The sequence below is a fragment of the Eleutherodactylus coqui genome, chromosome 10, assembly GCF_035609145.1.
Source record: "Eleutherodactylus coqui strain aEleCoq1 chromosome 10, aEleCoq1.hap1, whole genome shotgun sequence".
NCBI lineage: Eukaryota > Metazoa > Chordata > Amphibia > Anura > Eleutherodactylidae > Eleutherodactylus > Eleutherodactylus coqui.
Genome location: NC_089846.1, coordinates 15,139,453 through 15,151,795, shown reverse-complemented (window position 1 = coordinate 15,151,795; position 12,343 = coordinate 15,139,453). Strand labels below are relative to the sequence as shown.

Here is a 12,343-nt window from a genome sequence, read left to right as displayed (position 1 = left end):
CAGAGAACAGCTGATGAGCGGGGCACCCGGGTCATGGACCCCTGCCAATCTATTATTGATGACCTATCCTAAGGATAGGCTAGCAATAGTCCACAACTGGACAATCTCTTTGAAAAGGTTTGAGAAACAAGGACCAACTTATTAAAGTTGTAAGCTTTAAAAAAAAAAAAAAAAAAAAAATATGCAGAGATTATGTAAAAAGATGACAAAATAAAATGAGAAACAAAATAGATGCAAAACAGTTCTGAAAATAAAAAGGGAGACACACCGAGTCCTACAACTTACAGGGTGTTCGAAAGTCTTCCGTTTCGGAGGGTGGATAGTAAAAAAAAAATAAAATTAAAAAAATGGAGCACGTTCCAGCTGCAGAGCCGACACTGCTCCATTGTTCAGCATATCTTTTTTTTATTCTTTCCTCCCTGACCGGCAGGTGTTTACCTACCTACCCCCCTTGGTCCATTAAGCAAATCCCTGGCATATGACTGGGCAGCCAGGTAACAAGAGGCAGACCCAATGAATATATAACAGTACATCCTCTTGTATTCCCCCCCACACCCAGCAGATGATGGGGGTCACTTGACTCAGATGGCCCAATTTGCATCTGGTTTCCTTTTGAAAAGCAGTTCATAGACCCATTCTCTCCATTCATAGTGTGTTAGACACGGGTAATACGCGTGAGTTTTACAGGGTAACAATATGCCTATGTGAATAAGCCTTTAGTAAAATGAGCTCAAGTCTTTTAATGTCATTCGCCTATTAAAGAGAACTTAATCCAGTAATTAGTGAAATCCTTTACTTACAGATTTGTAGAACATTTATGGACAAAATGAAGGACGGAAGAATCAGCCAATAAAGAGGAAGTTATAAAAACGAGCTACTTCCATTATTGTCCCTAAAGTCAGATCCATGTCATGAACCGATTTACATGGGGCTGGTATACGGATGAAGAATACACACCAAAAACCTCGTACGTGGGCTCCTGATCAGTTGATGAGCTGCTCTTATATGTCAGAAGTTTGTCAAAAGTGGAGTTACTCTTTATGAGCGTTCCCTTAAAGTGATAGAATACAGCAATGGCTCAAAACACACAAGTCAACCAACATTTCATAGATTAAAACAGGAGTCAAAAATTAAAACAGACCGTAAGCAAATTCTTATATACAAAAGATATGTGACCAAGACTCCCCAGCAAGGCATTGTACTCTACAAGTCAACCCTGCCACCACTCTTAAACCATCCTCATCTGAGTAAAGGTTAACCTGACTAAGGAATTGTTATCAAAGTGATTTCCTGTTGTAGAATCACATAGTAAATGTTTCCTTCCACGGTTGCACCAAATATTCAATTTATTGAGGTGCAGAGCCATCAGCAGAATGCAGACAGCCATATCAGCAGAATGCAGACAGCCATATCAGCCTACCTGCTGCTGAATCTCCAACGGAGGGTGGTTCAAGAGTGCGTTTCTTAGGTTCCATTCACATCCTGTTTTTGGCTCCGTCCAGGCGTTCTAGCTCAGGCATTATAGTAAAACGTCTGAAATGGAGACGAGCGAGTCTCCATTTCAGCAGATTTCCATTTATTTACGGCATCCGGTGTCTGAAAGAATAGCGCAGTGCACCAAACTTTTCTTTAAAGCACAGAATGCTGGGAAGGAACCGAAACCTATCGAAACAGTTTTCTATAAGGACCAAGATCTGAACCCCTGAACAGAACCTTTTGTGGGATTTTACACCAATACCCTGATGGGACTGAAGACAAGGTGTGAATGGATCCTAAAAAATAGAGCATGATGCTGTATGTGTTAAAAGGTGGCGGTTTCTGTGGCCAAGGCCGGGTGAACACTTTCCATGTGTGCAAGTTGTACCTGAGAGGCCCGTGTGCAACTCGCATCAGACCACACATGGACACAGCATTGCATTGCCATGCATTAGCAGGTCTCATTTGTCATCTGTGATAAGGACAGGAATAGGACGTGCTTTGAGTTTTTACGGGGACCATCTGTCCCCATGATTTACGGCAAGGTGTACAGCCCCATAGGCTATAATGGGACCGAGTGCTGCCTGTGAATTAACACTGACAGCACAAGGTCCCAAATAAGCTTGTGTGCCGAAGGCCTAATGCAGAGGGATTTCACAGGTTTTTGACCCCTTATTCTACAACAGCCAAAATAATATAAATGGAAGAATTATCTCATAAATGCAGTTTTGCAGTAGTTGGGGGTAATAAAAAAATTATTTCACCATTTGGAAGAAACTTGCAAATTCGGATGGAGGTGTAGACCGAAGCATTACTGTAGAGCTGCAACCATTAATATATATTCACACGGGGACTGTTTCTGCAACTGGATTAGGGCTGTAATCCACACACATCATGCAGAGACAATCCATTCAATCAAAAAGCCATTCACCACGAGCTGGCAGTGTATGAACATACTCTTAATGCTCATGCTTAAAGGGAACCTTCCAACAGCGATTTCGCTATTGAACCACCACCATAGCGCTATCCGACATGTTCAGCGCATTACACATATGTATTTGTCTAATAACAGAGCACAGTCACCCCAAATTCTTACTTTTATTCTTTGGTGCCGTGTGTAGAATGCCCAGTCTCTAGTCATCCGGGTCTTGCCTGATGCTCCCCGAGTAACTCCGTCAATAGACTAATCACACCTCCCCGACTCCTGACGTCAAGGCTTGTCATGTTGAAATCATGCACACATGCAGTGCGGCCCTCTGCATGTGTCTTACAGCGCATGCGCAGTGAAGCAAGGTGAAGTCAGTGTATACACCCAGCTTCACTGCGCATGAGCCAGAAGATGCGAGCAGACAGCCACATAGCGCATGCGCAGAATGTCGGCTCGAAAGCTGCTAATAGCTGGAGCTAGGAAAAGCAGCGGTCGAGAGGATGGGGCATGATTAGTCTACTGACACAGACTCTGGAAGCTCCAGGCACCACCCAGATGACTTGAGACCAGGCAGGACGACAAAGAATAAAAGTCAGATTTTAGAGTGACTCTTCTTCTGTATTTTGGCCATGTGTGTAATGCACTGAACATGCTGGATAGCGCTTTGGCGGTGGCCTAATAGCAACATTTCCAATGAGAGATTCCCTTTAAGGGGTTGTGCATTGACTGAACGTTACCCCCTACCCACAGGATAGGGATAACTTTCAGATTGATGGGGGTGCCACCACTTGGACTGCTGCCAACCTAGAGTACGCAGTCCAGAGCATACTGAAGTGAAGGCAGTGGCGGCCGCACACGTGCACTACTCCTCCATTCATGGCTCTGGGACCTCTGGAGTCAGCTCAGTGCTTGAACTCCGCTATCTCCAGTGTTCCCATTGAAATGAATGGAGCAACGGGTGTGACTGCTAGAGCCCTGTCCTCTGGATTGGTAGGGGGCCCAGCAGTCAGAGCCTCACTGGTCTGAAAGTTATTCCCCATCCCAGTGATAAAGTTTCATCCTGGAACAACCCCTTTCTTGCAATCAAGTCAGTCTGGAGAAGCGATTAATGGAAGGCACACCTCTAATACAACATAATAAAAAAGACTGTGGGGTCACAAGATGACCCTGCCCGATTTAATTGGTGTCCTGACATTTCTTAAATCTAAAAAGACATTTTTACAGAGATACAATAAAAAAATACTTAAAGTCTAATCTTTAAAACAGAAGTTATACACATGATGAACAGCATCATCCAATATAAGATCAAGTCCTCCAGAACGAAGACTGCAAATATCCTTTGGGTAAAGGGATGTCCCTCCGTCGTACCGCTCCCTGAAACACATGAAAAAAGCCTATGTGTTAACGATATACTAGTACCATGCTGTGCAGATCAGCCAAAACCTTGACAACTTGCCTCTAGGAAGTGTTGGAGTCGAGACGCAGACCCCATTTCTGTACTGGTGGTTATCTTCGCAATCCTGCGTGAAAGAGAACATTGTACAGATGTGACAGTCATACCGTATAATGCGTAAAGTCGATTGTGTATTAAAAGGAGTTGCCCGGTTGTAAACTATTGATGGCTTATCTTTAGGGTAGGTCATCAATAGTAGATCGGAGGAGGTCTGCCGCCCGGGACCCCTGCCGATCAGCTGCTTGCCACGCCCGTGTGCTTCTGCACCGTGCCGATTTCAGCAGACAGCTCCATTCTCACTGCATTGGCCAGGATTGGCATTACAGGCAGAAATCTCATTCACTTAAAAGAAAACTGTCTGTAACACCTACTCTGGCCACTATAGTGAGATTAGCGCTGCCTGCTTCCTGCAGAAATCAGTATAGCACAAAAGCACACTGGCCTGGCAAACAACTGATCAGCAGGTGTCTTGAGTGGCAGAACCCTTCTGATCTACTATTGATGGCTTATCCTAAGGAAAACCTGGCAATTAAAGGGTTAAACGCACATCAAACTGCTACATATTGCTGTTACAGAGTCTGGGAAGTGCTGGAGGACTCGTTTCTTTTATCTGGCTGATGAATGCATTTAGGCCTCCCTCACACAGGGCGTTTTATACAGCGTTTAGCGCAGCTTTTTCAGCCCAGCGCTAAACGCTGTACAACACTCCCATTCATTTCAATGGGGCTGCTCACACAGGGCTGAAAACGCAGCGCCATCCAACGCTGCGCTTTGACAGCGATGCAAGTTCTATTTTTGGGCGTTTTCAGCCCTGCGTCGCCCATTGAAATGAATGGGCAGCGGTTTTAGCACTGCTGAAAACGCGGCAACACTTGGTGCCGCGTTTTTGGCAGCGTTAACCGCTCGCCGATTGACTGTCGGCTCTGATTGGCTGAGACAGTCAATGAAGGGCTGTGATTGGGCATCGAGCAAGTGCCAACAACCAATCACAGCACTCTATTGCTGGAGGCGGAGTTCTCAAGCCTGGCCTACAGCAATAGACTTGTGAGTGTAGAGGAAGCCCGGATCAGCATCAGAGAACAGCGGCCGCGACCCGGACTGCAGCGGCTAGGAGAGTATTGTTTTTTTTTTTCTTTTCAGCATCCTTGGCTGCGTTTTTAGCTGTGCTGAAAACGCAGCCAAAACGCTGGCATAAACGGGGCGGAATCGGCAGAAAACGCAGCGTTGAAAAACGCTGCGTTTCCGCAAACGCCCTGTGTGAGGGAGGCCTTAGTTTCATTATAATGACCCCTACTGAAATATTGCAGAGGGACAATAATCTGAGGAAAAAAAGTAAAAAATGATCACTCCAGAGCAAAGGATCAACCGTGGCTTGGAGAAGTGAGATTAAGGTGTCTTGAGTTGTTGATCATGAACGCACGGCTTGCTGTCGGACATGTGTAGTACAGCTTTTTTTTTTCAACTCCTGCCTTCCCACAGGGTCCGTGGCACGTCCAGTGTTAGCTGCGGGTCTGCCGCGGATCGGGCGGCTTCCATTGACTTCAATGGAAGTCGTCCGTGCGGGAACCCGCACAGAAAGGGAGCATGCTGCGATTTGTTTTCTGGACCGAAAGGTCCGCAAAACAAACCTGCATGCTTTAATTAATTTGCGGACACCCATGCTTCCCTATGGAATTGCAGGTGCCCTGCACAGATTCCGCATATCAAACCCGCCCGTGGATATTTGGCCTTATAGTTTCTACATTGACAAAGGGCTCTTTTACGCGGGCCAATAAAATTGCTCAGTTTCTCGAATCCAGTGGGGAATCTGAACCATTATTGCTGGGTGTAAATGCACGCCGCGAATGAACGAACAACGAGAATTTGTTCGTTCTCATTCAGTTTCGGCATGTGTAGAAGCACAGGAACGACCATCGCTGGGACAACCTGTTTGGCATCTGCGCCCGACAAGTCGTACTGTGTAAAAGGGCCCATACTGACTGCCAGTCTCCTAAATACACCTCTATAGACTTACTTTGGAAAATACTGGTCTTTGATTAATAGCAAGAGTTTCCAGAACTGACCCTGGTATTGCTTTATCATGGCGTTCCCACATACCTGCAATATAGAGAGAGATTACAGAAGAAAAACCAAGGAGTCCTTTCTAAGGCGCGCAAAACACTACCAGAGGCACATGGCCAAAATACGGGAAATCTCTGACCGGTTTACAATAACCGCAGGAACATAGAAACCATTAGGGTTTATCGATACGACTATATAACATAGTGGGAATGGATACAAAGAAGGTTGCGGATCTACTTCCCACCTAGATAAGGTAGGTGGCCTCAGTGCGTTCACTTTTCTACAGAGCGGAGCCCACAGCGCCAACTGGCCAGAGAAGGATAGTAAAGCAATACAGACAAAGAACCACTATGGCCTACCGCTGGAGATATGGTCACTATACACTGAATGGCCCCTTTATTATAGGCCCTGTCACAGTTGGGGCTTCCCCGTATGGAAATCATCACCGTGACCCCGGAGCATAAAACCATGCAACAACTTTCCATGGATCAGTTTTACGGCGAATCCAAATTAGATGGGAAAAAGCAGCAGTCTGAGCGACTTCCAACCAGGCCTGGTCATCGGTGCTAGACTGTCCGGGCCAGGATTTCACCACCAGCTTTGTGGGGTTCTCGTATAACGGTGTGGAGAGTATACAGAGAATGGTGCAATCAAGAGAAATATCCAACAAAAGTGGATCCTGTGTATGGAAACCACTCATATCCAAAAGGGGTCAGAGGAGGAGGTCAGGAATCGTTCTGACCAACAGCTGCTGCAGCCAAATGCAACGCTGGTGCTCCAACTAACGTGCTCACATGCACAACTCGCCGTTCCTTACCTTACCGGATGGGCTATAACAGCATATGACAAGTTCCAGCGCCATCGTGCCTCTTCCCAGGCCTGTGACGTCATGTACACTAGTCACATAGCCAGTGAGCAGCTCAGCCCCATTCAAGTGAATGGGACCAAGCTGCAATACCAGGCACAGCCACTATACAATGCACAACGCTGTGCCTGGTGTGGACTAAAATGACAGTCTGTCACTTCAGCCAGCTAATCGGCAGGGCTACCAAATGGCGAATTCCCACTGGTCAGCTATTGAGGACCTGAGGAGAGGTCTTCAATAGCGTAGTGACGGAAAACTCCTTTAAGGGTGTAATGCCAAGTCTGTCCGCTAAACATCACTACCTTTAGAGCTGAAGGCAAATTACTGCTAGTTCCTCCTACAGAAGCCAGAAGGTAAAATGACGCACTGATACTTAGGGGTTGAGAAAGATCCTATCCGGATCGAAACGTCGCCGCTACGACCTTGCTGTGAGTCCATATTGCTGTATAGGTTATCGGAACCATGATGGAATCAAGTTCCCTTTTTATTCATCTCTTTGCTGTAAATGCTGCCTCTCCACGTATGGATTAGCTGACGCACGGATACTTCCAAGAGCACCTACCTCCAGGAAATCAAAGAGTAAGGTAGCTGTTATATCAGACAGCGGCTCCATGTTCACCATCTGTGCCAACCAATGCCAACCGTGATTTAATCCATGTGGATGGTTCTAGCAGAAAAAAATAATAATCCATGTTACAACACGCAAGTCACAAAATATCTCATCTCTTTAGTCACGCTGGACATTGCGAATGATTGTGCTGGAAGGGAGTGACCCGGCCGCCCGTGGTACGTCATGGCTTGCTATGATTAACACTAATGTATGTTACACGCCAATTTCACAAAGCTAAAATTGAAAGCAGGGAGCTGTACGTTTGCCACCAGCGATATTCTGGTCCATAGATATTAAAGGGATACGGTCACCAGGTTCATGAGGTTCGACTAAGAGCTGAGCTCCGAGTCACAGAGGTGGGCCGCACCAGTCTCTGCCAAGCCGCAGCATACCAGTGGGTGGAGAGAGCCGTCCGTCAGTATGTTGTGGGTTACGGATAAGATGACATAGCCCGCCTCCATGACTATATGTTTGATATCACTTCAGTCCACATGGCCCAATGATCAGGGGGAGACCCGGACTGCGGACCCCTGGCTATCAACTATTGATGAGCTATCCCGAGGCTACGACCATCAACATTTCAGTTCTGGAAAGCCCCTTCAACTTTTAAAAGGTTTTTCCAAGACAAACAAAATTGATGACGTATCCTCAGAACAAGTCATCAATATCAGACTGTTGGGAGGCTGCCGCTCAGGACCTCAACAATGAGCTGTTTGAAGTGAGTGCCGCAGCCACTTCAGTGCACAGCACCATACATTGTATAGCGGCTGTGCCTGGTATAGCAGCTAAATGCCATTAACTTGAATCGGACTGAGCTGCTCTCAGGCCATGTAATCGATCAACGGGTTACTGGCTTGAGAATTGGCTGCGGTGCATGCGAGAGATGTGGCCTCTTCTAACGGCTAGTCATGGGATTCTCGAGTGGCAGACCCCAACCGACCTCATATTGATAACCAACCCTGAGAATATGTCATTAAAAAAAAAAAAAAAAAAACAACCCTCTAGGGACGCTCTCACATAGTGGATTTTGGTGTGCATCTGCACCAAAATTCATGTTAGATTACGGACCATTTGTTGCAGATTTTGACGCAGATCCAAATCCAATCGGATTTCACGATTTCAATTAAAGGAGTGAAGACTGCCGAGGATCAGAGCATGAAAATCTGGCCCAACGCATTTAGTGGATTTTTATGCACAATTTTTGCCATAACTTTAATTTTATTTTTTTGGTCGATGCGGTTATTTGGGAGCTCAATTTAAGGGACGCCTATCATTTCTGTTGGTACCAGTTCGGAATACATAGGACTATTTGTTTGCTTTTTATTAAAAGTTTTTCTTGGACACAAGGTGACTAAAAATGTGAAATTCTGACTTTTTTTTATTCTAATGATGTTCACATGCAGGATAAACAATGCATTATTTTGATAGATCGGACTGTCAGGCCGCCCTTACAACGCGACAATTTACCACGATTTAAAACGCAGTCGCTTTGCCGCGATTTTACTTTCGGCCACAGCTCCCTTGATGCCAACAGTGTGTTTTATCGCACCCCATCATTGTGATGGGTGATTTAGTGCGCTAAAAACGGACAAATATAGAGCAGACAGCCCTCGAAAATCGCGGCGCTGGAAAGCGCAGTCCAGCGTCGTGATTGAACGCATGTCAACGAGGCCCCATTGATTTGAATGGGGATGTTATACCCAGATTAACGCAGCCTTCAAAACGCTGTGTTAATCGTGGCAAAAAGCGCCTGTGAGAGGCCTTATGGATGCAACGATAGCAAATATCTTTAGATTGTTTTTTTTTTTTATATTGAAAATGGAAAAAGTTTTTTTTCTAACTTTTAATATCTTTTATTTTGTTTCTTAATAACTTTTTCACTTATTTAAACTTTTTTTTTTAGTCTGCATAAAGAACTTATTTGAATTCGCAATTGTTTGATCACTTATACCATACACTGCAATACTTAGTATTACAATATATAGTATTTCTGCAGGCATTCTGTTAAGGGGCTAGTACCACTATTATGCCCCACAGGATAGGGCAGAACTTGCTGATCGGTGGGGGAACCCTGGCAGGGATATCGCTGTGAACGGGGTGCAGACAGTACGGGTGGTCAGCACTCCATTCGTTTCAATGTGGATGACAGAAAAACCAGGCAGGCGTCACTCCGGTATCTGCGCAGTACCATTGAAAGTGAATGGAGCGCTGGTGTAACTGCACGACCAGCACTCCATTAAGTCTCCTCCACATTGCGGAGGATGCAGTATTTTGAGGATAGGGGATAACTTGTAATTGTGGCAACTCCCTTCAAAACAGGCCATAGACCTGTCTTCATAAGAGGAAACACATGACAGTCCTGGGGGCCTTCAGAAGGCCCTGGGCTGCCATGACAACTCCCCACAATCTCATCGCAGGGATGGGGGTCTGTTTAGGATTCCCGAATGATTACCGGGTCATTGAAATGAATCATCAGAATTGACCGTAACATTTAAAGAGTTTACAGCTGCGATCGGCATGACCGCTGATCGTGGCCGGACATTAGCCATGTGGAGTAGGCTTCGCTCCCGATCCGGCTATACACAAACCCTGAGCACCCCGGAAGTACATAAACATCCTGGGTCTCTAATGGGTTAAAATCCAGTTTCTCCCTTTGTAGTGTATTAAAATAAATGATATAATGCCTGTCTGCCAGTCATTGGCCGATTACAATATATGGTCACCTAAAAGATCTCTTATGCGCCAATCATAGAAGGTCTATGCAGAGCTATCAAAGCCAGAAAGTCCATAAACCCTACAGAAGAGTGAAACACTAGTATAAAAGTACACGCACTCCTTGATTTGTCCCATAGGGCCAGCGAACTTGCATAATGGCAGCGTACAGGCGAATCATTCCCGACATACGCTTCAGGAAGCTATCTTGTTGCTCCACTATATTATCTTTCACTTGGTATCCCAGCAATCTGTGGGACAAAAACAGGAAAAAAAACATATTAGAACGATCCGCAAGTCACTGCAAGAAGGGTTACAACAGATGGTGGGCAATATGGCACTACTAAAGCTGGCAAATAGATCCAACAGTTCAGTAGGAAGGGATTACAACAGCCATAACACAAGTGTTTAACCCCTTCCCCATAAGATAAGTGCACACAGCAGGGTAGGGGAGGCAGTGTAGACACTGACTGCAGATCTGAGAGCTGCATGAGTGCAGGGAAGCCGAGCCTTTGAAGACATATCTCCTCCCCCCAGGTAAGAAAACATCCCAGTTACTACAGAAGCTGAATGCCAAACAACAGGCAGTGGACTGCAAAGGGGCTGCACTTCAGCCTTGATTCACAGAGGTAAAACAAGAAAACAAAACTATTGAAAATACATTGCAAGACTGATGAGGTAAATACAGACTATCAGGAAGAGTAGAAGCTTTTCAAAAAAGTTAGGAACACTTGAAGGCTCCTTTAGTACAGTCTTAGATCCTCTGGCAGACTGCACTTCCAGGTTCAGCTCAGCAAATGTGGGGAATATGCGAGCAGTTGTGTAATAGCAGCCATGACTACTACAGTTTTAGAATTATTCAACCCATTTAGTAGAATCCCCCATAAGAGCACTTACACGCAAATTTTCGGTTTTCACAAAGTTTGCTGCTTCAGCGTTTTGAGATCTTTAGGCCAGCTTCACACAGGCGATAAAAATCACTCAAGATTTGTTGCAAGAGCACAAATTTGGAACAAAATGAACCCATTCTTTTGAATGGGGTCATACACATGAGCGGTGTGATGCAAGAAACAAATCGCGGCGCGTGCTATCACATCGCACCTGCAATTGTTTGCATTTAGGCTGGTGGCAGTATTGCCCCGCATGCTAGGAGCACGCAAGTGCGATGTGAGGTCTCCCATTGAAATCAATGGGAGAAACTCTGGGATTCTCCGCTGCGGCTGATAGCTACTTCCCCGAAGTGATGCAAGGCGGTTTTAACATAAAAATGCCTTGCAGCCATGGGGAAATCGCAAGCTGGCAAGTGCGATATTGGGCCACGATTCACAGCCCAATTATGCGCTCACCCGTGTGAAGTTAACTGCCAACAACAAGGCTAAGCCGTTCACGACCCTCGGCGACCCTAAAGGCGAGATCCGTCCATGTTTTTCGGTTTTGCACTGCTTCTTTCAGTTGTGTGATATCCATGTATCCGCTCTGACAGTATCAGCCATCGTGTTCTTTGGCGTCGGGTCTTCTTTTGAACTGATCTGTCCAAGCATTATAGATTTTCCTAGCGACTCTGCTGGCATTACATGGCCAAAATCCGTGAGCCTGAGTCCGGTCATCTTCCCCTCCAGTGATATATCGGGTCTTATATGGTTCAGGACTTCTCCGTTTACTACTCTCGCTGTCCAGGGTATATGCAGCAGCTTTCACCAGCACCACAGCTGAAAACGCATCAATCCTCCTATCAGCTTCCCTCGCAGTCCAGCTTTCACATCCATACACGACTATGGGGAAACTGGTGGTTTACACTATCCTGTGTTTAGTCGCTATGCCGATATCCCTACTTTTCCAGATTTTTCCCATGTTGAGCATCGCGCTTCGCCCCAGCGCTATCCTATGGTTTATCTCCTGCCTAGGTTCCTTTAGTCAATCCTGGTCAATTTTTGAACCAAGGAACCAATATTGCTAGCGATATTCTGTTACGGCCATGGACAGGCAGCCTTAGTCAGATGCTTATATGGATACTAAAGTACAATTATAAAACATTTCACAAGTTTTTAAACTCTTGACAAGTACATGAAGGTTAGGTAAAGACTCAATATTTGAAGTGTTGACCCTTATTTTTTGGAAGTTTCTGCACTTCGCCCCTACAGGTTGGATATCAGCTTCCGGGCCAAATCCTGACTGATGACAAACCATTCTTTGTATTCAGTGCTTGGAGTTTATTACGATTTCTGTCTTTTTGTTTGT

General features: G+C 45.5%; 1 protein-coding gene across 1 annotated transcript in view; it reads right to left on the bottom strand.

The window, feature by feature from the left end:
• Positions 1 to 778: 778 nt before the first annotated feature.
• Positions 779 to 12,343, bottom strand: part of GLE1 (GLE1 RNA export mediator) — a 32,877-nt gene continuing 21,312 nt past the window's right edge. The window contains exons 12-15 of the mRNA XM_066580351.1: positions 10,227 to 10,356; positions 7,346 to 7,450; positions 5,872 to 5,954; positions 779 to 3,924 (exon numbers count right to left, since the gene is read on the bottom strand). Coding sequence (XP_066436448.1) covers positions 3,837 to 3,924; positions 5,872 to 5,954; positions 7,346 to 7,450; positions 10,227 to 10,356 — 406 coding nt within the window. The 3' untranslated portion in view covers positions 779 to 3,836. The remainder of the gene's footprint in view (positions 3,925 to 5,871; positions 5,955 to 7,345; positions 7,451 to 10,226; positions 10,357 to 12,343) is intronic.